Source organism: Coturnix japonica, chromosome 2, assembly GCF_054131305.1.
Source record: "Coturnix japonica strain WE chromosome 2, WE-NBRP24, whole genome shotgun sequence".
Lineage (NCBI taxonomy): Eukaryota > Metazoa > Chordata > Aves > Galliformes > Phasianidae > Coturnix > Coturnix japonica.
In genome coordinates, this window is record NC_140664.1 from 131,061,638 (window position 1) to 131,088,772 (window position 27,135).

Sequence of the window (27,135 nt, forward strand, 5' to 3'; positions counted from 1 at the left end):
AATGTAGAAGATCAAAACTCAGTACTAGTTACGCTTGTCTCCTGGGAGGAAATTTCACTTAGATTTAATGATCTTTAATATTATTTTTGAGTAGATTTGCTTTAATCCATAATTAAATGGATTAAAATTGGATGGATTAAAATTAAATGGATTTAAAGCAGTTGTTGATGAAGTGTCAGAGGTTCCAGTGTCTTCATGAAATGCCTGTTTCAATGAGGACTATTCTAGATATCCCGAGATCCCAAGAATGACAAAAGAAAACATGTAAACCTACTCCACTCCTGAGCACAGAGAGATGGTGGAACCAATTCTACCTATTTCTTGAACTCTCTTCAGCACCTCGTCAGCAAGGAGGGAGATGAATGAGGAATACCCAAGTGTGCTAGAAGAGGTGCTAGAGGGCACCTGTGGAAGAGGTTCAGAATGGAGATTCAGTATTCACCAGCAATCAAAAATATTAAAGAAGTGAAAGACAGGGTGTTCATTAGCATGAGTGAAGAGAGGAATAAGTGTAGGAAAGTTAGTGTCTGATTAATACATGTTGAGAGAGACAAAAAGCAACGGAACAGTTTTTTTTGGAGAGTAGAAGAGAATAGATAGGAGATAGAAAATGTACTTTGGAAAAGAGAATGGAGAAATTCAGAACAGATTTAAAAAAGGAATGAGGAGAAAAAAAAAAAGAGGAAAAGAGAAGGAGGAGATTAAAAGAAAGTTTGGAGAACTAAGAAACATCTAAATTTCATATCAAAGTGAATAACGAAGTAAAGCTGAAGCGAATAAACAGCTGATTTTCACATACAATTGACAGGCTGTGAGTAATGAATAGTACATTGCACCTGTAGTGCCTATGTAACCAGAGTAGGGAAAACAAAAGGATCCCATCATGAGCTAAAAGTATATTTTCCCCAGCTTTGCTTGTAGTCTTGTGTAATCCTAGACTTGTTAGACGTACACGTAGAGCAGACAGATGAGGATATGCTGGATGGGTTACAGCTTCAGCAGACTGACATTTTCTCTCACATACGCCAGCAAGAAGAGCATTTCACTTTCACTCTTCTGTATGAAAGTCATGTTTCTTTCTTCCCATCAGTTTATATTATCATAATTGTTATATGCTATCTGAATTTCTGCAGTTCAAAATATCCCTGCTATGTGATCTCAGTACTTTAAAAAACCATAATTCTTAAAGAACATTTCTTAAAACAACTATGTGGAAAGAAAAAAAAAAACCAAACAAACAACAAACCATCATGAATCATCTATTTAAAACATTCACAGGTGGCATTAAGGACTGAAGGAGGCCCATCAGGCATGCCCAGTGCTGGTACATCCAGGTGTTTCCTTTTTACTCATTAGCACTTTTGAACAGAATGTACTCTTCAAGGTCTCCTTACCAGAGAGCAAATGCACCTGAAAGGAGGTGGATGTGGAATGAACTTTGATTCTGGGTTATTAAAAGTGCTAATGAGCATTAGCATATTTTTGTTAAGGGAGTTTTCATTGTTTAGAATTTTATGGTGAGGGAAGGTCACTATGAACTGCAATAATGACAAGCTATTGGATGGTTATGTGGTTGTTGAGTGAAGACTGTGAAACAGAGAAAAGCCCCAACAGCAGTAAGGATTTACAAGGTTTGTGTTTCCCTAGTTTTTAATTGATAAGTATGGGAGAAAATTAGCTGTTGTTGTTTCTTCTTTGTTTTCTTATTTTGGTATTGCAAGGTAAGTTTTGATAATGAAAGACTAAGGAATATGCTTACATATATCATAGCTTGTAAAGGTGCTTGGACTTCTTAAATTCTATTAGATGACTTGTGTGTAGTATAGTTGGTTAAGTGGGAGGAAAGGATGGAGAAGGAAATACAACACAGTCTATTTGTTTAATGGATTTTATAGAATTCTTTCTTTCACAATTGAAGCCTTACAAAATCAACTTTCTTGCCTAATGAACAAAAAATATTCCATGTAAGAGTACTGTAATGTATAGCTCAGCTGCCTACCCTGATTTTACACAGTTGTAAAGCTTTAAAAATCTAATAAGTTTTAAAGAAGGTGTGTATGTGAGTGGATTGAATGAAAGTGCTCTTGTTACATGAAATAATCTACTAGAATTGCAGACTAATGGGTTATGTCACTAGGAATTAGAACTTTATGTATAATAACATGAAAAACACGTATTTATCTTTATAAATAGGATAATCCTTACTGTCAAGCTGTCTGTTTTTTTTTTTTAAACAGCTAATTTCTCATGTGTCAGGGAAGAACTCTTCCTTTGTTCCAAGGCACATGGTATAGACCTGTGAGCTTTCCTTACATGAGGAGTTGATGATGAAGCTTACAATTCCACTTGTTCTTGTGGGTGCTGGTGCACCAACCCACAACTATGTTATTGTTCTAGACTTCTCTGTCACCACTGAGACTTGGATTTTATAAATAGGGCCATATGACTGCTAGTGGAAAGGCCAATTTTTAATGAAAGGTAAGTTTATTAGGTTATGAGGTCTTGATTGTTGCTAGATTTTGATGTTAGTTAATGTTCAAACTGCTTTCTTGAGAAGATGTATGGGGCTAGCTGTATGTAGTTTTGATGCTGCAATGCTAAATACTTGTATTTCCACTTTACTGCATCAATGAGGCATTTGAACATACTTCTGTCTGGAGTGGAAGAACTTAAAGAATGTAATTTGGCATATTTACAGGTGTAATCAAATAAGTGAATTAGTCCACCTGTGCAGCCTAGTTGTCTTCATCTGGTTGAAGTTATATGGAGAATTTATTTTAGGGAGGCTGTAATTTTGATCCCATAAGGCATGAACTGAATTAAGTGCCTACTGGAGACAATGCCTCTTCACTCTTCAGCAGTGACTTATTGCTGTCATTACTATTAGTTGGTAAATGATATTTAAAATGAAGTATGATATGTCTTAATGTCACAGCAGTAACAACAGAAGATAAATTAGCAATTAAATTAGTACATTGACTAGTTGGGTGAATTATATGTAATAATCAACTTTAGCCATAAGTTGATACAGTATTTTTCAAGGAGCTTTCAAGGTCGCTGTAGGCTATTTTAGGGGTATTCATTGGTTGGTGTATTTTTCCATACATTGACTTGATTAATTTGCTCTGCAAGGCATAAATTTCCAAGGCTAATGACGTCAACTAGAAATAGTCAGCATCTAATAATCAGTTACTGTTAAAGGAAAAATTCAAATGTGGTGAAATTGCTTTTCTTTTTTTCTGTTCGTGGAAAGCCTATTGGGGGTAGCACAAAGTGTATCAAGAAAATCAGAATGGATTTGAATTTAAGTTCTGTACTGATGTGGTCTGGCTTATTATTTCTTTGTATCTGAATAAGCACGGCTAGTTCATTTTAAATTGGAAGCTTTCCACTGCTGAGATGATCAGTATATTATGGGATGGCTGATGTCTCACAGGTGACTTTGGGAACTGTTAACAAGGGCTACAGCCACCTGTGTGTCCAAGTGTTTCAAAAGCAGAAGAGTCTGCACGAACCCATCAATGCTTTTACCTTGGGACTCCTCTGGAAACACTCTTGGTTGAAACTTCTCTTCAACACTTGTAGGATGTACAGCATGGCCACCACGGGGAGAGAAAGGAGGCTTAGAACATGATGACCTTAAAGGCCCCTTCCAACCTGAGCCATTCTGTAATTAAGTCAGCTGCAGGGCTTCTGTTCTCCTTTGGACATGTAACAATTTCCTGTGAGGAAATATCCACATCAGGCTTCCGTTTTGAACCCATTTGGAAATTATCAGGAAAACAAGGCAGGCAACTTTTACCAGGGATTTTGTCCTAACCATAAAGACTTCTTTTAGAAGAAATGTCAATTTCAAGTCTCTGGAAACAGGAATATTGAAGCACACCTATTGTTTGTCTAGTCTGCATTAGTACTTGAAGTCCTCTGAATTTTTTTTCCTCTCCAAGCTTTCCAATTTTAATTGACCATTTCTGGACTTTAATTAGAACTCCAGCTGTGCTGTTTAGCCTTTACTGATGCATTTTGGCCATTGCATGTCATCATTCTCCTCTTAGGTTCTTTATGAGTCAATACAGAGTTAAGGCATCCTTCTGCTATGCTGGGTTAGCACCCAGGCTGCAATCAGATTTCTTCAGGCACTTTTCAGATGCTAATTCAGGTCAAACAGCTGCTACAGTAGACGTGTCTGGAACGAAATTACAGTTGTCTCAAAGATGTCACAAACTGGAGTTTGTTGGCCTTTTAGACATGCTGTCCTGTGTGCTCTGTAGAATCTTTCTCAGTGTGGAACTCCTTTTCAGAGGCTGCTGAAGGTGTACCAACAGTTTATTGGTGCATAGTTAAAAGGATGAAAAAATGCTTCTGTCAGCATATGTGCTGTAGGGTGTTTACTTCATAAGGTTGTTTCTGGTGGTCTTTGTAAACAGGAGTGGAGATGGACAGAAGGGGTTGTGTGCCCCTTCAAGTGTGCCAGTGACACTTGAATTAGTGTAGAAACGCTTGCTTAACTCAAACCTAGCACTGTGCTAATAAATCCTGCTGAGAGACATAATATATTAGTTCAGGCTTAATGATGTGCTAATACAGGTACCCGCTGAAAGGCTGTGTGAGCATGCACAAGTCATTCTTTCTCCACCCTGAAATTTTCTTTTAGCAGAGTTTGGATGTGAGTAATAGGAAGAGTCTTGAGCCTTTTGCTTTCTTTTTGGTAAGAACATCCTACTTAATATATTTATGCTTCTGGAGAAAGAGTATGTGCTCTGGTGTTAGATATGAAGTTCTTGGCTGGTTTCTGATGCACAGTGGGGATCTAGTCAAGGTCATTTGATTTCTGTAACTGTGTTCACTTATAAAGTTAAGGTACTTCATGGAGATGTTAAAAGGCTTAATTGTAGGAGTACTTTCTCTGGGGTAGCTTTTGTATTCAAAATACAGCCTTGTTCTTTGTAGTTCTTAGCATCACTTGATTTGAAAAGGAATTGTTAAGGTTGTCTGGTCCAACCCATCTACAATGAACGGGCACACCTACAGCTAGATCAAGTTGTGCAGAACCCCATTCACCCCAACCTTGAATGTCTCTCCAAGGAAGAGGCATCCACCGCAGTATATGAGGTCTAGTTGTTAGTGAGAAAAGAAAATAAACTGGTTGGATTAACAGTGCACATAGACCTGACAGTAGCATGATAATTTGCAATTGTTCCAGTGCTTGATTTGTGTCCCTGTCTCCTGGTGTGGAGTGACCAGAGCAGGGAGCATCGTGCCTGCTGCTCTCAGGAACATAAGCTCATTTTGCCTGGAGACAGGAAGTAAAAATGAGTGTCTCATACCTGATTTGGTGGTATCAGCAGTGGGTTGATTTCTTCCAGAAGGATGCATCCAAGTGGATAAGCTGAGCTTGCTAAGCTGGGTGCAGTTTCTAGGGCAAGGTATAGGCGGTCATAGCAGGGAGTTGCAAAGGAACCAGTTCTGGCACACATTTCCTGCTTCATATGGGAGTGAAAGCCAACTCTAGAAGCTGTGCTGGTTTGTCAGTTGAGGGTATAATTGTAGTGTTGGTGTAGATGGCTTCAATTTTAAGCCTTTCTATAATGAGGAAGTGTTCCTGAGGACCTAAGCATAGTTGAGGTTGTAGTTATTAAATCAGAGCCTGGAGCTTTTTCACCTGTTTTGAGCTATTTATACCTAGCTCACAGATTTATCTCACTGCAGTGTAAATTGCTTGAGGAAACTCCTGATTTCTGGTAGTGTGTTACTGCATTACTCTGCTGTCGAATAGTATTGTGTTCAAAATTAGGGAATGTAAGGTTTCTTGAATTTTTGTGTAAGGACACCACTGAGAATACTGAATCCTCAGCGGAGAAATAAGAAGAGAACCATCAAAGGTTATTCTGATTGAAACCAATTGGAAGCAGGTGCTGTCTAACCAGTTTGTTTCCTCATTCTTACTGTTCTGTACTGCTTAATTTAGACTCCTAAAGGCAACCAAGTGTCTGACACCTGCTGAGAACTTAATAGCCTGAGGGGACTTCAGTCTGTGCTAATTATCCACAGTTTGAAATCTGTATTAATTTTTACCTCTCTATTATATTTTTAGGCTGCCTGGTTGAAGATGATCTCTGCAAATCTTTTGAAATCTGTGTAAATGGTAAGTCTGGAATGTTTTGTTTTTCTGACTATGTCCTCTGCTGTGTAACTTATATGTGGCTGATATAATAAACTGAAACTATGTATGAATGAGGGTGTTGGTGGAGGGAACCCCACCAAGTAGCTATGACTATTCTGATCATCAGTAAGAGGTAATTTAATAGACTTTGTTTAAAGAAAATAATCTCTCAACCTTGAACAACATCATCTCCTGTAGTGGGAATTGGTTTGTAATCAAATTAAACACACTGAAATATGCTGAAATTCAATTTGTCTTTAGTACAGAATAAAAATAACTTCAGGTTGTTCATCTTCTTAAGGGATGTTGTTGAATAATTGTCAGTCTCCTTTTATCAAGAAGTTACTTCTGTAATAAGAAGGAAGGTCTCGGTGAAAGACTAGCGTTGTTTTTGGTTATACTGCTTCCTTTTTCTGTGATGTCACTTGATGAAACTCTACAGAAGCAGCTTTCTACTCTTTTTTTTCCAGTTTCCTTCAGTAAGATTTTAGTTTTTTAAAGAAAAAAGCTGACATGCATGTATGATTTGGTATAATTGGACAGTAGGAATGACTCCTTTGACAGTAGTCTAAGGTTAATCCACTGTGCTACATGGAATGATTTAAATCTTGATGAATGAACTGTGTTTAGAGAGAGGTCTTCTGAAGCAACTACACTCATCAAGTATGTAGATCCATAACTGTTTTCTTCTGTAATGTTATAAACAAATATATTATAAACACAATATTTCAGAAAAAAAATCAGTTATGGATCTACATACGTTCTCTTGGTGGAAAAAAGCTGAGGTATTTTTTCCATCAAATGCAGGTATCAATAATGTCTGCTTATGAATGGACTTTGTTAAAATCCTAATGGAAGGAATATCTAAGGTAAATTTGAGTTTCCTGATGTTTTCCACTGTCAGCCAAGGGGGGTAGTGACAAACAGAAATATGGCTGAAAAGTCTGGAGGAATTTGAGTCTATATGAACTTAGAAACAAAGTTTATTAATATCTCCAACAATAGTGTAGAATCATAACTTGAGTTGTTTCCATAATATGCTGAATTTCTGTGTGTGGGGTTTTGTGTTTGACTCAAAATGAGAAGTAGCAATTTTCTGCAGTGGCTGCAGTCATCATGAGTTCCTGGCTTTGCTCTTCCCAGTGTGTGTATGATTAATAGGTTTTTATGGATGGCCACGGCTATATGTGCCTCCCTGAATGTAATGAAGGAATTATGCAGCAGATTACTTAAAAAAAAGTATTTAAAAGGTGTTGCTCTAAAGGTTACTTGATAGCTTCTTTCTTGAAGCTGGCTTCCTTAATTAAAAATACTGTTTCTTCTTCTTGACTTCCATGGATTGCGAAATTAAACTGGATATTGCATCTCTGAATACTGAATGAGCATCTTCTGCAGATGTTTTTGTTATTTTGGTGCAGCTGTAACTTAAAGGTCCCTTCCAACCCAAATCTTTCTATAAGATAAGTTCCAACCCCCTGCTAGACCAGGTTGCTCACAGCCCCATCCATCCTGGCCTTGAATGCTTGCATGGAGGGGGCATCATCGACTTAATGGTCAGTAATGAATATGCCAGTCTATCTGTGGTACTTTGCTATGGCTGACATTAATTAAAATAGAAATATATGTATATGTCCAGGGATTTTATCAATGTATTTCATTACTGTGAAGCTTTGATGTCTTTCCCTTCACCCACCTGAATGAATGGATGTTATCTGCAGTAAAACGTATACACTCTTATTGAGAAAATTAACAGAATGTTTGAAAAAAACATAGTTTGAAGTATCAAAATACTTTCAGGACTTCCTCTTTATAAGTAAGAGAATGGAAGAGAGCTGTTTGCTTCTGCATGTACCTTCTTGATTTTCTTGTCTAACCTCCCTGTGGTACATCCTTGTAGTTCTACAGAAATCCTGGTACATCGAAAGCTCAGGAGCTGGTCTGTGGGGACCTTTTTGCTCAGGAACACAGCCTACAGTTATGTACTGCAAGTTCACCAAAGGGTTCGTCTCCTTTGTGATCTTACAAGTATATTTTTCTGAAGTACAGTGTGAAAGTGGCAAGAAACAGCAGCCAGTTTTATGCAACACCTGTAAAGGCTCTGAGATCTGCAGGTGTGAGTCTGACTCCTGCAGGAAGGCTGGCAATGCTTGTTTTCCTCTTGGCCGCAAGCAAAGGTTGCTAACTAACCCTGCTTTCAGAAATGAAGCTGGGCTTCTTAGTGAAAACGTCAGTCAGGATCTTTGTTGTCATCTCGCATAATGTCATCGTCTGGAGATGTGGAGTGCTAGTCATGTGTTAGGCTTGTAAAAGGACAGCCACGATGTCAGTAATTGAGATGCTTCATTGTTATGCAATTTCTGAAAAAATGCTAAGGAAAATAAACTTCTTAGTTATATTAATGACTGCTTTTTTAAGTTCTGAAAGCTTTTAAATATCTTCTCTTTAATTAAAAAAAATAATTAAAGAAGCTTTTTTTTTTTTTAATTGCTAAGAGCAACTATTCCAGTTGTAAGTTCTGTTATAAACAACAAAACCATATCATTTGCATCCTTTACATTGTTTAGATCATGTGACATTTTGTAGGGCAGAGACTTGGCTGTAATAACAATTACTGACTTTTCTGCAATTTTCCCTTATCATATGTAGGTCTCTTGGCTTCAGCAGTGGGTTCTCACTTATTTAATAACTGCAGCAGCATTCATGCAATATTAATTTATTTCCATAAACCTTTTATCAGTTTCCTGAGCTGCACTGACTCACCAAGTGGTTTGAAAAAGAACATATTGTTTCATGTTTATTTTAATGGAATGAGGAACTGAGTTTTTTCTTAGGATTTTTAATTTGCCAAGATGGAACTTATGGGGAAAACATGGCTTAGGTGTCATCTATTTCACTTCTAGTAGATCATTACTTCTAATTGGCAGTTGGAGAAACTGATGTTTTCAGCTGCCTAAAATGCTTGGAAGTTGAGAACTTGAAGCTAAAAAACCTGATGTGAGAGGTGGATGTGCTTATGAGCTGCAGACACAAATAGAAAGTAAACAGGATATAACCTTGGAAGTGCTTTCTCCTTGCTTATAATCTGCTGCAGATGCCAGAGATGGCAAATAACAAAACATCTTAACTAAACAAGATGTGTAGCTATGTAAAATAGAGTAAGCTAAAGAGATGAAGTGAGGGCAGCTGTGGATAAGGATTATTAATGCATGAACACATATACCACATGTGGAGGCAGACATTGGTATGGCAGTAGAGGTTGAACCTTCCCACCAATATCCCATTACATTTGTTGTGATGTAACAGAAGGCAGCAGAGGGGACAGCCTAACAGAACAGCATCTAAGGTGGAAGTATTTGTGAAGCAAAGGTGTGGAATTCAAGTCCTCCGTGTGGGGAGAAAACCAAAACCCATTAATGTTTGTTGATGCTTGCTAAATGTTTATGGAGACCAAAAAGTGGGTGGGAGCACCATGGCAGATGGTGTGTTTCAGCAGTGCTGACAGTTGGTCACCTCTTCTGGTGCAGATTTTTATAAGCACTGTATGCAGGCTCTTGTTCATTGCTGGTGAACATGCTCAGCTCATGGTGGCAATGATGATGACAATTAATGTTCAGTAGATGAGATTTTTTTCTCTCAAATAGTGTTATTGTGCTGTTTGTATCTGCTGTAGTTTCTGTGGAAATAAACAGATGTGACTTTCAGAGCAATCTATGTATACACTAAACCTAGTGCTGTTGTATATGTGGGAATGTCATGCTTTTCATTTCAGGTGATAAGTAAAGCAGTTCATGCAAAGTGTCATCTTCCTACTTTGAGGCTTAAGCTGCTGGAAGCAGCACAGTACAGATGTGTGCTTATCCTTTCTGGTGAGAGCTCACTATTGAGTTCTGGTAGTGCTGTTGGGCAAGGTGCCACATGATAATAATAGGTAATAGTGCCACATGGTGTAGATAAAGGCATCCTTTTCAAAACAACTAGTCCTTATATTGTCCTGGGTTCTCCCTTTACTGAACTGCTGGAACTCCTCATTTAGAGGGATGGCATTCTCTCCTTCAGCTTTAATCTCCAGATATTTGCCTCAGAAAAAAACTTTGTACTGTTTTATCAGTGTGTAGATACCATAATATCTTTACTTCTTATTAGGATAACCTTTGTAAATCTGAACATCTTCATTCATGCACTGTCCTTCCGGCATGCAGCCGTAAGAGGGTTCATGCTGGCAAGATCAGATTGTAGAAAACAGTTCTGTGAGGCCAACCAAATAATTTAGTTAAATATAGTGCTTGACACAGTGTATCAGTAAGGCAAGCCTTGCTGACAGCTGCCAAACCTCTGCTAGGAAGACATGCTCTAATGTCTGCAGCAGTGTTTGAAGCTTCTGTGCATTTGCAAGGCTTTGTAACCAGTTATGCACAGCTGAGTCAATATTGCTTGATGTATGCAAGCTGTAGTTGTTAGGAGGGACTTAAGTTACTGCTGTGTGTCAAAGGCTTCTGAGCATGCAGTATAAAGCTGTGAGCCTTTTCTAGTTTGGATGTCTCCAAACAGCTCAGAATACTAATGCCCTTTTTTTTCCTAAGCTACAGACCTTCTTGAACACTTGGCATATGAGTGATTGCCTGTGTTGATGATGAGCCATAAATGGTAAATGTGTGCTACAGGTGATAAGGGAGACTAATCAGGATACCTGAAATACTTTCTTGAACTTAATGTGATATGCTTGGATGCTTTCCAGCCCATAGCTGGGAAGGAATTACAGGTGGAGGTGCACCTCAGTGTTGTTTAGTTAACAGATGTCTCCAGCTACACCTATCTTTGCAAGGCACAGTTCTTACAAAAGCTGTTGGAATGTTGTCAAATGACTCTACAGATCTGTGCCTAAGCTTTCCAAAGTTCTTCATTAAGCGTCAGTACTTGTTATAACTACATGTAGACTTCTGAGGAGTAACGCCAAGTGTAAGCTCTGTGTTCTGCTTTATGATCCATAGGTAGTCAGTGAGCTTTCCAAGGCTGTGGGAATTCTTTACAAATAACTGAAGCCTTAAGGTGAGATTTACCACAAAAGGTGGTGTTATAGTGTTGAGATTGATTTTTGAGATAAATAGAAACGTATGGATGCTTGGAGCAAAAAATTGACCAGTGATTTTTAAATGTGAGGATTTACTTTCAGTGACTCCTGGATTCTTCCACACCATTTGAAGGACACAACAGGATGGCTTTTTGTCAATTAAAAACAATAAGAAGTATGTTGAATAAGTATATCAGAAGAGTGTCAAAATCTGGTGCGGTACTCAAGGATAGAACTTAAAAACAAACAAACAAAAACAAACAAAAAACCTATCATTGTAGCGTGGCTTCTAAAAACTGAAATATCTTGATGTATTTACAAAATTAATTCAACTGCGAGTTAACACCTCTGAATCAGCTGATTCCAGAGGTGGTTATGAGGATGATGAGAATTTGCTTTATCAAATACTGTTGTGCTCATTGCATCTGTTGTGGTTTCCAGAGAAATAAACAGGAGGCTTTACTTTCCATGGAAACATGTGCAACCTGCATGTATGTACTCTGCATCATGTATATACTCCATTTTATAAACATATAAATAAAGGAGACCTCTGTTAATGACAGTTCCAGAGCAGGAACTAGTTAGAAGTAGTTATAATATATAATAGGGGTGATTGCTCTGCAGTTTAGGCTGGAGGAGCTCAGTGCTCTCTCAGCTCCACACCGTATTAAGGTGCTGCTTTGCAAATAAATAACCAGCTTACTTCCTTAGTTTGCCTCCAGCCTTAGGATGTCCTTTATATTTCTATTTCTTATGTTAGCAATTAAGGCTCAGTGTTATTTCAAGAAACTGTTGTTGTTTTTCTTTAACATTCAGTTCAGTTAAGAACATTAATGTGTTGTCACATAGAAACTTGTGTTTCTTTCTCAGTGTTGTGACTTGTGATAGCATATCTTTCAAAGTATTAACACTGGGCTTCACAGGATGAGAGCAAGCACTGAAAGAAAAATTGTCAAATTGGTTAATGTGACTCTGGGGGGCATGGGGTGGAGTTTAGTGTTTGATTCACAGAGCTTTGGTGAAAGACTCCAGTTCCACACGTAGGATTTTTTGGAGGGGTGAGGGATAGATTAATGGATCAATGTCATACGCTTCTCTTTTATCTGAACTGTGTATTTGGAGTGATAATGTGTATGCATGCATAACGTTCTATAACTTTTTGGGTTTGCCATTCCTTAAAAATCTTAGTGTTTAGTAATAGAATAATCAAGTTGATACTAAGTCTTTGCTCTTAAAAGATCTTTGTCATGTGTTTATTTGCTGCTTTTTGCAACTTGTACAAAGATGCATATTATCTAAAATAATGTGTATTCTACAAGCAGATTATTATTTTTTAATTAAAGTGTGTTTGATGTGCTGTTTGCTTGTGTATCTTTAATATGTAGTGGACCCTTTTTGATAGGCTGTATTGCAGCTGGTGGCCCATTTTTCTGGAGACGTTCTCTATTTCATTACTTTTTTTGTATAATAAAATAATTGTAAATTGATATTTAGGAGACCATAGAAAAATACATTCAGCTTTATTAAGACATTAGGGAGTCTCAATAAAATTTGTGCCTGATGAATCATGAAACATGAGAGCCTCAAAAGGACAGCGTGATCTGCAGGTAAGAAGAGAACACCAGGGGATAATGTGCTGGCAGTGAGGTGGAAAGAAAACGAATCCTACTTTGGAGTGATGCTGCAGCAGTGCTTCTCTGCTGCAAATCCATCATCCTTCCTCCCTGTCTTGCGTTAGGGAACATCTGGAAGTTTACTTCTTGATGAAATTGTTTGGATTATTGATCTTAAAATAGAACAGAAGGCAGTTTTTAACATGAACTATTCACCTTTCATTAGAAACAAAAGACAACCCACCCTCTGCATAAATATATTTACGAACAAAGAATGGCACTAGAGTTTTTCAAAGCTAAGTAGAGGTGGATCGTGTCCCCCTGAATATCCATAAGTGAATACAGACTCTGTGTGGTGGTGGTTAACTGGATGAGTCAGATTAATTGTCACTGATCATGAAGGTACTTGGATAATTAACAGTGCCATTGACAAGCATCAAAAAGGAAAGACTAGAAAACTTCAAACAAATTTCCTGCCTGATAAAATTGTTTTTAATCATCACACTTCTTATATCTTGTTTGAAATATTCAGTAATCTTGTACATATGTTTAAAATATGGGATAGTGAATCAGACTGTTCTTACAAAAGTACAGTCTTTACAAGGCCCTTAATGATTGTTGACAGTTCTCTTGTATTTAATACCAGTATGGGAAGTAAAGCTGTATACTTCTTTCATAAATGCCTCTAAAATGTGATTCTTTGGGATGTCTTTAGCACTTAAAAATTGTCCTACTGAAGACAGCTTAGTTTCTTTTTTTCCTAGAAGAATAAACATTTTCTTCAAAAGTTTTGTCAGTCTTCCCAGCTCCCTTGCCAGGCTGCAGTGGTAGGCAGACAGTGTGCGCTGATAATAGTTCTTGTCTGTAGGCTTCATGGCATTTGAAAACCACTAATGGATTTTTTACTTCCAATCTCCCCTTACTCAATAAATGTAATGCAACAAATATTATTTATGGTTTCTGGAGGGGCATGGGAGGGATACTGTGGTCCTGGCCAAGTAACCGCTCAAAGAAGATGAGAGAAATGAGTAACCAAGCCTTATGACTTGGATCCCCTGAAAACACTTCTGCCCATACAGAATGTATGATTATAGCTTCTGCAAGGCATCCTGACTCTTTGTTCTGAAGACAGAAATATGGGGAAATATTTCTGATAAGTAAAACCCTTGACATGTCGCTTAACTGAGAAGGAGGGAATTGCCTGTAATCCATGGTTGTCTAAATAAAAGATGCAAGTTGCTATGAATATGAAAACATAAATATTTAATACATATAAAAATAACTTCCATAAATGCTGATCTGCTGAGATCAAGCGTGAAACAGATACAAAATTCATCTATATTCTTTATTAAAAAGATGTAGAAGGCTTGTTAGATTTGTGTGTGGGCCTATCGCTGCAAGTCCTTATTTTGGGTATCAAGTAGATTGTTCTTCCAAAAAGAGCCTAAAAATAATTACTCATTCTTTCTTCTAATGCTTAAAACTCTATAATAAAGTGCCATTTTTTTTTTTGTTATATGTCCTTGTTTAATAATTAGGAACACTCTGAAAGTGAACTAATCAGAGTGGTGCTCATTAAGAGGTAAAGACCTGTTAATGAAAAGTCACTCTCCAACGTAAGCCTTTCAAAGCCTTTAATTTAAATAGAATTTTCTTTCATGCCCTACGGACTCCATGGCAACAGGAAGAGAAGTTGCTCTAGAAGTACAAAGAACAATAAATCTATTTTATGGTCTGAAAATATTTGTTATATTGTAGTCCTTCACTTAAATAGCTTTGGCTGATATTGTGTGTATGTTGAGAGATACTTATACTATATATAATATACTTATATTGACTCTCAGGTAGGATCAGTGTGACTTAAAGTTGGTAACAGCAGTTGATTTTAAGGGAGGGTTAGTGGTGAATACAACACTGCTCCAGAGAATTGCAGGTCACCAGCTATGGTTTGGACTGTGAGCACTGCATGAGAGAATGTCTTTCTCAAAAGGAATATTTTTTAGTACGTAATTCTTCATACATCTGTGACTACTGAACTTGACATATTTTTGTGGTGAAATTGAAATGCTGCACCAAATTATTTTATGTAAGCATAGCAATTTGAACACTTCCATTTAGTTTTCAAGTGCAGTATTTGGTTGTCCAGCAATCAGACTGCACTACCATGGTTGTTTTCCAGAAGCAGTAAGACAAGTTTGCTTGTGAGCAGTTGCATGCACACAGCTGCTTCAATGGTGAGAATTTCTTCTGTTAGCATTCTGTCTCTTACTAGTTGTAATAGACCGTAGAATAAATAGGAAAGAGGTGGTGTATTATCCTACGTCAGGGAATGAAGTTTCTAGTTGAAGGAGACCACGGGGGGAAAATACTGGGGTGGAGTTGAAAACTCAGGACTATCTTCATTCAGATTTTCTTTCTTCTGTAGTCCTCCTCCTGGACTGTCATGATACTATCTGTATTCCTGGGAAATTTAGGTAACAAAGATACTGGGGGTGGAGGCTGACAGGTAGAGGGATGGACATTTGGTCAGCCTGATTGCTTACAAATGACATTCACATGTCATTTCTAAGCATATGATAACAAACTGGAAGTGGTCAAAATGGCTTGTGGATTTGCAAAGTTAACTTCCTTTGGAGATATTTTTCTACTATTTTTGTGAATTTACCTTCCTTTTAATAGAATATTGCTGAAGGCTCATACTAGGTAATTTAAGCAAACTAGCCTTTCACTGGCATTAGTAGTTAAGAATTCTCTTGAATTCTGCATGTTTAAATGTGTTTGAAGGATTGTGTTCATCACTTTTCTCACTGGTTGAATCTTAAATGAGGTAATCTTTCATTGTTAGTCCTTGCACTTGTTATTTTTCAACAATTTCTTTGATTTATTTTTGGGGGAGACAAACTGGGCTGGTATGTTCATCTAATCTAAGGCCTTTGCTCCTTTGCAGTACTTGATGTTGGCTATCCCGCAGTTGGTATGTTATACCCATGACTACATTGAAGATGAGATCATAGGTCCTCCTGGACTCCCACTGCTCAGGGGGGATGGGGATTTTATTGTTTAAAATAAGTTAATCCATATTGAGACAAGATTTTATTTATTACAGTATTTTATTGCAGACAAAATGACAGCTCACATTTTGAGGGCAATGCGTTTTTCATCATACGCTTCATCTGCATACAGTATATGAGTAAATATTTCCCTTTTTTGATTTGAATGTCTCAATGTGAGAAATAAATGGGGAAATGGGCATTTGTTAATTAAGCTTCAGTAAGTGCAAATTTCAGTGCAATAACAAGCTGCTGTTTTAGAAACCATGACAATGACATTAGGCATTTGCTAAACAAAATCTGCTCCTGTATGTCATGCAGTTTATATCCTATTTACTATTAAGAAATAGCTGGCACAGGCAGAAGACATTGTGTTAAAAACAGAATAAATGGTTTTCTTGTCTGAAATCAGCTGTTTTCGGTGTAGATTTAGGTGGAAAATGGAGTCATAAATTCTTTTGATGCTTGTCTGTAACAGACTGGTGCTTGTACATCAGGTGCTGTAGTTTTATGGAGCTACAGCTCTTATTTCAACCCTCATCCTCAAGTAGTGAATCATTTCCTAACCACGTGAAAATGAATCTGTTCAGCAAGGAAGGGTTTACTGCAAGAGATTGAGAACCTTAGTTTCAGGTCTATTGCTGCCTTGTAGAAATGACAGTTTTTGTTCTTGCTCCCCAGGGAGGTGTCCTGGAGTAATTACTGCCCTTGCTGTAGCATGTGGTCATTGTGCATTAGTATGGTGAGGAAGCATGCTGCCAGAAGAGCAGGAGGTGTTTTGATCCCATTGCATGGAGTTTGGAACACTCACTTAGATGTCAGTATGTACCCTACAGGAAAGCTGTTTGGATTTAAAAATAAATTAATTTAAATGCAGAGACGATAACAAATCCCCTGAGGCTGAAAATTGTACATTACTAATCAGCTATGAACTGCTGCATCTTGTTTTCAAGGCAATGCAGAACTTTCCATACTTAGTCCATATCCCCTAGGCTGTTTTATGTTGTTTCAGCTTTGCTTCAGTTTCATACTGGGTATCGTTCTGCAGCCTGTCAACTCTGAGATAACTCTCTTTGCTGGAAAAATGCACATTACAGCTATCTCATCAATGGCATCATCTAAAACCACTCCATTAAGGGAGGAAAAATGCAAACAACTTGAGAACATTAATCTGTCTCTTGTATAAAAAAGCTGATTATGACTATCCATGAGGTTTTTTTTGGTGGAAAATACAAATTAACACAGGTCATTGAATTTCATCCTTTGCTTTATCCTTTCCTAGACAAGGCGATATTTGTAGGCAGGCTAGCATGCTGGTGGAGGAGCAGGGCAGTATGTCACTGTAGCAGGGTTGTTGTTTGGCTTGAGTAAAATGAGAATGTGAAAGATTTTATTGCTGGTCATAATCAAGATGAAACCAAATCATCCACAATATCAGTGAGGGAGATGCTGCAGTTCAAGTGGCAATGATTTTTATGGAGGAAGAGATTGATTTCTGCTTGTTTACCAGCTGTGCCCTTGCTTGGTGGAGCTGTCAGTTGTTGGGCAGTGAGAGGCTAATTGAGCTGTGTCTCAGAAAGGCCTTGCATGATTGCACTTGAAGAAATGGTGAATATTAGCAATTACTGCTTTTTAATGGGAAGTGAAAGAAAACCTGTGTGGGTCTTTTACAGTGCATGATTTCATGTTTTGCTGTTAATATCTGCACCAGCTTGAGAAATGATCAAAGAATGCAGCTGATTCTTAAAAACCAAAACTAGATGGTGATGGGTTATTCTGAGCTGAAGTATTCCTTGCAGAAGTAAGGGGACAGGCTCACTATAAGCAGCAACATGCCCTTCCTTAGCTGAGCTGGGGAGGCTGTTCTTTAGGCTTCTCTGGCTCTATGTTCCTCTGTGTCCTGCTGTGTTGGTCCTTGTGGTATGAGAGCAATCTGACTGTGATGTGACACCTTTTCTCCTTGCAGTGATCTAAGATGCTCTGGAATGCAAATAGATGAGCTTGCCAGGTACCCACAGAGAAATCTTGCATATTGTTTCTGTTGACAACTCCCCTTATACAAGATCTTCTATATAAGTAATGCCTCCAATTTTATTGTATTGATCCACAACACTGGAGGCAGATGTTGATTGTATGGCAGTACAGGCAGAACTTTCTTGCCAATATTCTGCTCCATTTTGTTTCTGTGTAACTGATGGTGATGGTGGGATAGATTGACATAGTGGCGTCTGACATGGAAGTGTGCATGAAACAAAGGTAGGGAACCAAATTCCTCCATGTGGGGGGTGGGGGGGAGAAATAGCACCCAGTGATGTTCATCAGTGCTTGCTGAACATTTATGGAGACCAAAGAGTGGGTGTGAGCACAGTGTGGAGGTGGGTGGTGTTTCACTAGTGGTGAAAGTGGATGACCTCCAATGGCATGGATTTTCAAAACATTGCGTGCAGTCTCCTGTTGATCATTAGTGAGCCAGCAATGATGACTGTTGAAAAAAGTGGTTTTTTTTCAAATGAGAATTTTCTCTCTCAAACAGTGTTATTATGCTCTATCTGTTGTAATTTCCATGGAAATACATAGGAGGCATTACTTTTGGAGCAACCCGTGTACCTCAACTTCCATCCTCAAAGCTCTGGCTAACCCGAATTAACATTCAAATCAAATAATTGTTTTCTAGATCCATGGGAACCCTACACACATCCTATTGTGGTAAGACTTCTGGCTGAGTAAATAGCTGAGGTTTATTAGTTTACTGGTTTCTGAAGTTCATGTGTGTCTGAAAGATGCATAGTGCTTCAGTAAAAGAACAGCTCACCAGCAGTTTAAGGAGAGATCAGTAACTTCTATGTAATGAGATTATATTTAGAAATAGCATGTAAACTTATGCAACTTGCTGTTGGCATGATTTGACTTCTATATTATGTTTAAGGCAATCAGTAATTTAGTACAGTTTAGAATATCCAGCATATGACTATTTTTAACTTTGTAAGATAATACATGTTCTTAAAATGAGAAACTTGCATTATTTAATGGGAGGAAAAGTGCAGTGCCATTGTGGAGGAATAAAATCAGGGACCCTCCCTGTAATTTATTCCATGAGTCACTGCCTGCCTGTTTGCATTAAGAATGCTTTTTGCAAGGGAAAGGCTAAAAGTCCGATTAACATGAGGGAGTGCAGAGCTCTGGAACATTGTATCTGGGAAGGAGACACATAGAAAAGGAAATGAAGAAAATAGGAAACCAGATTCCTTTTGCCTAAAGTGAGTTTAGAATGTTCCAAAATAGGCTGTAAAAGACAACCCTTGCATCCTCAGATGCCCTGTGAAGGGTTGATTTGCTTGGTTGTTTTTAATGTCCTGATGTTTCTGAGTGTTTTGGGTTGGTCAGTGTTTGAATTAAGCTGGTGAGCAGGCACTGTGGGTTAAAAAGTCTATCATCTCTAATCACTATGTGACTACATAGGTTTAGTCTGTTACCAACTTGCCCTAACCAGCAGCGGTTCAGCAGTAACTGGATGAATTAGCTAATCTCTAAATCCCATTACTGCTTGTTTTGTTGGATGAGGTTGCTAGGATGCTAAGGTGGGATAAAAAGTGTTAGTGCCATGGAGCTGTTAGTTGGACAGGTTCATTTGCCAGCCTTATGGTGTCAGGGCTGTGACTGAAGCCACCGCAGAGCAGTGCAATGTAATGGGTGATTCTGCAGAAAATTTCATTACTTAAGTAGCAGACTGCACTACCAGATGTTGATGTCAATGCAGTGTGGGGAGTTGTGGATGGGTGCCACAGTAGCAGCTCCATCAATTTTGCCAGGAATTCTAAATGAAAAGATAAAGCCAGATACTAAGTTCTACTTCCAAGTTACGTTAATAGCCTTCCTAGTATTTCCCTAGTATTTCCATCATTACTTTGGTGGTAGACAATATGAATTTGGTAAGTGGGAACATTGCAGAGGTGAATTAACTGCTCCAAGTTTTAGTCTTTGAAGGGCAGAAAGTAGCTTGAAGTAATTGGTTATGATTACTTGATTTATGTTCTTTTTTTTTTGCATTCCAGTACAATAAATGAATTAGCAGGCGAAGTGGCATTATATATGATACAAAGGAAATCCAAGGAAATTATCTTGCCTGAGATCAGTCTGAGGGAGCTAGAAATATTAGTTAATTTTTGTTATATTCATCCTTGTATCCTTTATTCTAAAATTAGTTGCCAGAGAGTAAAAAAGAATCACTGAAATAGGTGTGCAATAACATAATGGTGTGTAGTAATCTGGTGGTTCGGGGTTGCTTTTGGAACTGGACAATAGAGGTGGCAAAAAAGAAATCATAGCTGCAGGGAACTTAAGGAAATTTGATTGAGCTGACAGATACCAAAGAGAAGAAGGAACAGAAATATTAGTTTTTATAGAAGTAGTTCAAATGGCAAAGTTTTGCAGTACTTATGTGAGCACTTGTAACTTTGCTGGTCTTTGTTCAGAATGATTCATTATCAGCTGCAAGTGGCAGCAGTGACTGATTTAAACAAATTATTGTTTATAACATTTGTGTTCTCTTAGTAAGACCGCTGTTCTGTCAGGAAAATATTTATTCGTTTTCTAATGTTATAGAAATGCAGCATGCTGGTTTTATTTGGTGACACGTCTCTAGTCTTAAAGACAAGCTCACGTGTTCCAGCAATGTGGACATGGTCAAATGTAGTAATCTTGACGTGGTCAAAAAGTAGAATCTTAAATAAAACTGGTATTGAGGTGCTCTCCCACTATATGGAAGCAATGTTAAAATTATGTTTGTGTTTTCCATATCTCTGATATATTTTCTGTGGGTCTTGAAAGCACATACACTGTTACCTAAATAATAAGATATTGTGGTCTAGGGAATGATCTCACCAGAAGCAGCTCTTGCAAGTCAGCCTTGTTTGCACTGGTGTGGTCCCTGTGGTCTTTCTAAACTCTAATCCTCATTTAAGATTCTTGGCTTCTCTCTACATCCTCCAGATGCTCCCTTCCCATCCTCCTTTGTGTCTTCATGAGCAAAAGGAGGCAGCCTGGCCACTCTGAGTCTCTGCCTTCTCCCTTCCTTATTTAGTCACTGATGATGATGATGTCAAAATAGTGCTTCCTCTTTCCTGTTCTCTGAGCAGTGGTTGGACTGTCTGCTCATGGTGTGTGAGGGCTGATGCTGGGAAGGATAATGTGGGTATCCCTTTTTGACTTTTCATGTGAAGGCTGTGTCCTTTGAGGCTGTGCACTCTGGTGAGCATTTAGATGGAGAGTACATCTGCTTACCTCTGCTTTCATGCCAGGAATAGCCTGGGTCCAGCTAAAGTAATCTTGGTGATGCTGGAAGACCTGGGTATATTATTTCTATAGAAGGCCCCAGGGAGACCTTATAGAGACCTTCTAGCACTTAAAGAGGAGCTGTCCCACAGGAAAGCTGAGCAGGATCTCTTTATCAAGGAGTGAAGTTGTAAAGGAAGAGGTAATGGGTTTAAACTGGCAGGGTAGTTTTAGGTTGGACATTAGGAGGAAATTTTTCCCATTGAGAGTAGTGACACAGGAACAGACTGACCAGAGATGCTACTGATGCCCACCCCATGTGAGGGAGTGTTCAAGGCCAAGCTGGATAAGGCTTTGAACAATCTGATTTAGTACAAAGTGTGCCATGGCAGGGAATTGGAACTTACTTTAATGGGACTTTAATGTCCCTTCCAACCCAAAATGAAGGGATGTCCCTAGTATGAGGCTGGTGTAGCTGTATGGATATTTCCCTGGATCCTTTCAGTTAAGAAAGGTGCAGAAGATGCATTTCTCACACACCTCAAAACTAAAAACCCCTTCGAACAACTTCTGCTGAATCTGATTTGCGACTGGAATTACTAAGAGTATCAATTACTGTGTCCCTTTTGGCCACTTCTGATTGCTCTTCCCTTCTCCCATTCATATGTGGTTTATTTTGCTGTAATAATCACAGATGCGGCAATAAGGAAGGTTCCACTTTTAGATGGCTCAGGGGGTGTGCAGTATTCATATTTGACAGTACAGCTTTAACAAGCGTTTTTTGTTAAGGGAGAAATTACAGCGGTACTCAATATCTGGAAAATTCACCATTAAAAGGACTTACGCTATTTGTGTTTATTATGAAACAACAGTTATCTTGTATGTGATGGGAGTATTGTCTGGGGAGTAGTTGTAGCAGTGGAGTTACCCTGCTTGCTTTGCAGTTCTCTGCTAACCTACCTATTAGACGACATTCTTATTAAACAAGATGAATTTATATGCCGTGTGTTCAGGGGAAATATTGTTGCTGAGGGTTTGTCATCACTTTTGTTTTAAGTGTTTTATGAATGTACGCAAACTGTATTTTAGTGAACTGCTCATCCTTTGACAGTAATAGGAAGAATACAGCTTTGTGCAGTCAAAATGATGTTTTATTTGTGATTTAACATGAGAAATAGTTAATAAAAGCAGGAAAAAATCCTTAAAGTGCTAGAATATATTAATTTTATCTATAATTAAAATATTTAAATTTTTAATTATGCATTACTTCCATTTATAGTATTTTTCAGTGTAGTAATAGCGAGGAGATTAGATGTTTCAGCACAATGCCATGTTTTGCATTTTGACATACCATTTTTTATTTAATAAGGCTATTTCTGTTGAAAGGGAGTCATCTCAGCACTGTCATATTGGAAAAAGTGCGGAGAGGAAATTCTTATCTTCATATGACATTTAAAGTAGCTAAAGATCTGTTCTCCCAGAGAATGAATTGTTCTCTCTTCCGGTTATCTTTCTTTGTCCCTCCTTGAGTTCTTACCTTTTATTTTCCTATGTGAATGCAGCTCTGTCTCTTGACTCCTCATCAGCCTCCTTCTCTTGTACCCTGCTGAGGCAGGCAACCTTCAGAATAAATGAGGGAGTAGATCATACAGTCTGGGTTGTTCTGGTAAATCTTGCAGCTTCACAAAGAAAGAGATTTTTAAAACTTAAGGTTCAGAAACCAACCAACACCCATCTTGATTCAGTCATCTGAGAGAAGACTGAGAAGCTTCTCCACTTTTTTCAATAGAATACCAACCTGTTAGAAGGCTGTGCAACTAAGACTGCTGTAGGATAACTACAGTGCAACTAGCTTTGTGTCACCCATTCTGTGGTGGATGGAGTGATGGTAAACTCATGTATTATACAGCGTATAATACAGTGTATGCTCTGGTATAACTAGGGAAGGCTGTCAGTAATGCTTGCGCAACTTAGAAAGTCTGCGGTCTTAGTACTGGTAAGTCAGCATGAATAGGTGTAAATTACTTTTGATGCAACATTGTGCTGACCCTGCTTATATCATAGATGAGCAGATGGCATGGAAGACATTCTGTACATATGCCAGAGAAAAGCTGTGAGACTGAAAAGTAAACCTGCAGCTGAAAGTCCTGAGTGTGATGAGCTCACTGTTCCTATCTCTGGGTGGGCATGCTGGAGAACAGCCTAGTGACTGTGCTGTGCCTTTGCTCAGTACTGGGGTAGGAGTGGGAAGTCATGGAGAAGACGTGGGTGTACAGGCTTGCCAAAACAGTTGAGCTTCAAACCTGGTGCATAGAATGGCTTGGGTTGGAAGAGACCTTAAAGATAATAGAGCTCCAGCCCAATTCTGTGGGCTGGGACATCTCCCATGAGGCTGGGCTGTGCAGGGTACCACCCAGCCTGGCCTCAAGTGCCTTCAGGGATTGGGCATCCACAACTTCTCTGTTCCAGTGTCTTCACCACCCTCACAAATTCTTATATTCAACTTAAAACTACCCTCTTTCAGTTTAAGATGAATCTGGAGAGCCAGTGGTGAGCTTTGACTGGTATGCAACAGGGAGAAGAAGGTGTCAAAGTTACCTGCCCATCAGTGGGTTGCAAGTGCAACAGAAGGGTGGATTCCAGAGCACATTTTGGCATTGCTCTCTTTTACTTCCCTTTTCCTTCTGTCTGCATCCATTTGGATTTGGGTGTGCCAGAGGATGTGTGACTGCATTGGGAAGGCTTGTTCATCTTACTGCCCTTGTGCAGTAATTGGGTTTTCAGGTTTCTGGGTGAGGATTCAAGTTGGTGCTTTAGGTTAGCACCGTGTAGTACAAGAGGTCAAAATGCAGCTCTTTGACAAGCAGTCAGTTGCTACCGGAGCACAAACCTAATACAGAAATAAATAATTCAAATGTACTTGTATACCTGTGAGGTAGAATAGGTTTCTGGAGTGCTTCTATATGTTTAACAACAATACATAAGTATATACAAATATATATAGTTCAGGTGTATGTCAGCATTAAGTTATACCAGTTATGTCATACAGCATGCATCATAATCAATAGAGGCCCAGCTCCATCGCATACAGAATGGCAGGAGAGTATTTACTGCAAATCTGGCCTTACAGTTCCCATAGCCTTATATGTGGTGCTCTGTGACTCTGGATCTAACTCTGTATCCTAGATACTACAGTGAAAACCTACAAGGGAATAATAATAATCTTGAATTAAAGTATTCAGCCAGGGACTACATTGTCTGAGGGAGATGCTTCAATTGCAGTCTGAATGTAAGACTTGTACAGGGTTAAGATGCTCTGTGTCAAAATGTAAAGGAACAAAGGACAGGCGTACAGAGGTAACCTGTGTTGTATTTATTCTTCTAGCACTTGACCTTGAATGTAAGATTCTTAGGGGCAATACTGCATTTCTGATATGCACTGAAAAGCAATGGCAATCGAGTTACTGTCTATATCCTAAATGCTTTAATTTTTAATTCTTGTTCTCTTTGCAAACTAACACTTCTGAACTAAATGTAAATGCCCCAGAGGTGGTGTTTCTGTCTTAGTTCCTTACTTGGAGAATAAATGTATTCACCTCTAAGGACTCTTGCTCAATTAATCACCTAAGCATGTGGCTTCTGTTTGCTGGAACGGGTGGGTAGGGGCATATTAATGGATCAAACTGGAGATGTTTGATTCTCAAAAGTCTCTCAGCTACCTATTGGAGAGCACCTATTGGAACTGCGATGCTTTCCATGCTGTGATCCTCACACTGAATGTAGATTTTTAACATTGTGCTTTGTGTTTTTCTTTGTTTCCTTGCCTAATGTGTTAATACATTAATACACTGTTAAAATATATACACTTTAATGTGGATAAATGGCTGTACATACCTTCCTTTGTGCCCCGAGAAGAGCCTGGCTCTATTCATTCAATCTTTTCTTTAGCTTCAAGATATGGTTTGTTGTAGCTACGGTAATGGGAGGATGGTTGGACTAGATGATCTTCTAGGTACTTTCCAACACTGCGATTCTATTATTCTGCTCTCTCAGGTACTTATGGACATCAGTGAGATAGCCTTGAGCCTCCTCCAGGTCTAACAGTCCTAGCCCTCTTTTCTGCTAGCAGAGATGCTCCAGTCCTTCATCTTTGTTAGCCCTTTGTTGGGGTCTCTCTGCTATGATTGTGTGTCTCTCCCTCACTCAGAGGGGCCCAGAACTGGACACAGTACTCTAGGCGCAGCCTATGATTAATGATTAAATTGTTGTTCATTAAATGATTAAATTGTTGTTCGTACCTTTCTGTTCTCAGTGTTCAGCTCATGCTGTATGATTTCCTTTATAAAACTTGAGTCTCCATTGTGCTTTAATAGCTGCTCTGATTTTTTATTTATTTATTTATTTATTTATTTTTGCCCGAGTCTGCAAGAAAAAAGAAAAAAAACAACCCAAAAAAACCCCCAACAACCAACTCCTGTGTTGGAGAGCATTGACATTTTTCTTCTCATTGTTCTTCTATCATTTAGACCTTACTGACAGGTGCGGTACTAATGATTATTAAATGCTTCTTCTAATGTTCAGAGTCTTGTAGTTGGAAACAAAAATATCTTCTAAAAGCATTTGCAGGCTTGTTTTTACATAGGGTTAGAAGTAGCTGTGGTATGAGGTTATTGTTACATATGAGGAGAACTACATAGCGGAAATGAGTTGTGCTTTTGCTATGAGTAACAGTTGTATGAAATAACTCATGTAAATACCTTAACTGAAAAAAGCATGTTGGATCAGTCCATCTGATCTTAGTTTATAGCAGAGTAAGAAATTTTGCTAAATATATGGCTACTTACACACACACACACACAAAAAAAAACCTGACTCCATGGTTGATTATTGGACTGATTGTTGGAGAAGACACTTGGGGCATTTCAGTTTGTCTGGTCCTCACTGAAGTGTCTCTATGCTGTTGTCTCTGCTTCTGCAATTCTGCCATCTAATTAGTAATAATGGAGTTCCATGTTCTTACCTGTCATCTGCATTGTGGTCCTGATGCTGCCAGGGCATAGGTGGTTTCTTGAAGTGATCTGTTTTCTCCCTTAAGAAATGAACTGGTATAAATGAGAAGAGAATAAAAAGCAAATTAACTGGATTCCATTTTATTCAGAGGGTGTAATTAATAGAGACTTGAGCAATGAACTCTTTACTGTCTTTTATGAAGTGTGTCTGAGTCAGTAATCTGAAGCCCTGTTTTGGTGGGGAGTGTGTTGAAGTGCCCAATCTGTGGTAATGATATGTTCTAACTGAACTGCAGAATCTTTATGGGGTAAACTCAACCTCTTAATGGTAACTGTAAGGAGTAAATAGCTGTGCAATTAAAATAAAATCTGGCTATTTCTTGTATCTAAAGATATATTTCTCATCAATTTTATGAATACAAAGAGAGGACATACATAATAATAGGCTCTGTTATGCAAAAGGTTTTACTTGTTTGTTTACAAGTAAGATATCAGGTTAACTTCCCTGTTTTGAGAGCATGTAATAATTACTAGGAAAAGAGTTTTAATCAAGATTTGTGGCTGGGCACCCAAGAAAGAAGATAAATGAAGTTTGTTGGAATTTTTTTAACCTCATTTATAAATAACCATATTTATTCTTATAATTTGAGCTTTTATATCTTAATATGATCCTCAGTTTCTTGATTTGTCCTGCCTTTTTCATTAGTCTCTCATATTATGGCCTTTTTTCTTCCAAAACATAAAGCAAAAAGCTCAGGTTCATGCATCAGTCACGAAGATAGCAACGATGCTGAGCCAGTGCTTAGTTCTGCTTTACTGAGAACAGAACTGAGATTTAAGAAGAAATCTACAAAATATAATTGCAGAGTTTCTATCTGAGAAGTAAGAGAACATCTGCAATGGAGATAGCACCTAAGTGAAGCTATATTTCAAACTCTCAGAAAGCAAATTAAGGGGTAAC

The 27,135-nt window shown here is 38.3% G+C and overlaps 1 protein-coding gene across 4 annotated transcripts in view; it reads left to right on the forward strand.

Moving 5' to 3' along the window:
• The window catches only part of PTPRN2 (protein tyrosine phosphatase receptor type N2), a 608,667-nt gene that overhangs the window by 54,731 nt on the left and 526,801 nt on the right, over positions 1-27,135 (forward strand). For all 4 annotated transcript variants that reach the window (XM_032442979.2, XM_015852813.3, XM_032442980.2 and 1 more), the window contains exon 2: positions 6,095-6,145. In XM_032442979.2, the coding sequence (XP_032298870.1) occupies positions 6,095-6,145 (51 nt within the window). The remainder of the gene's footprint in view (positions 1-6,094; positions 6,146-27,135) is intronic.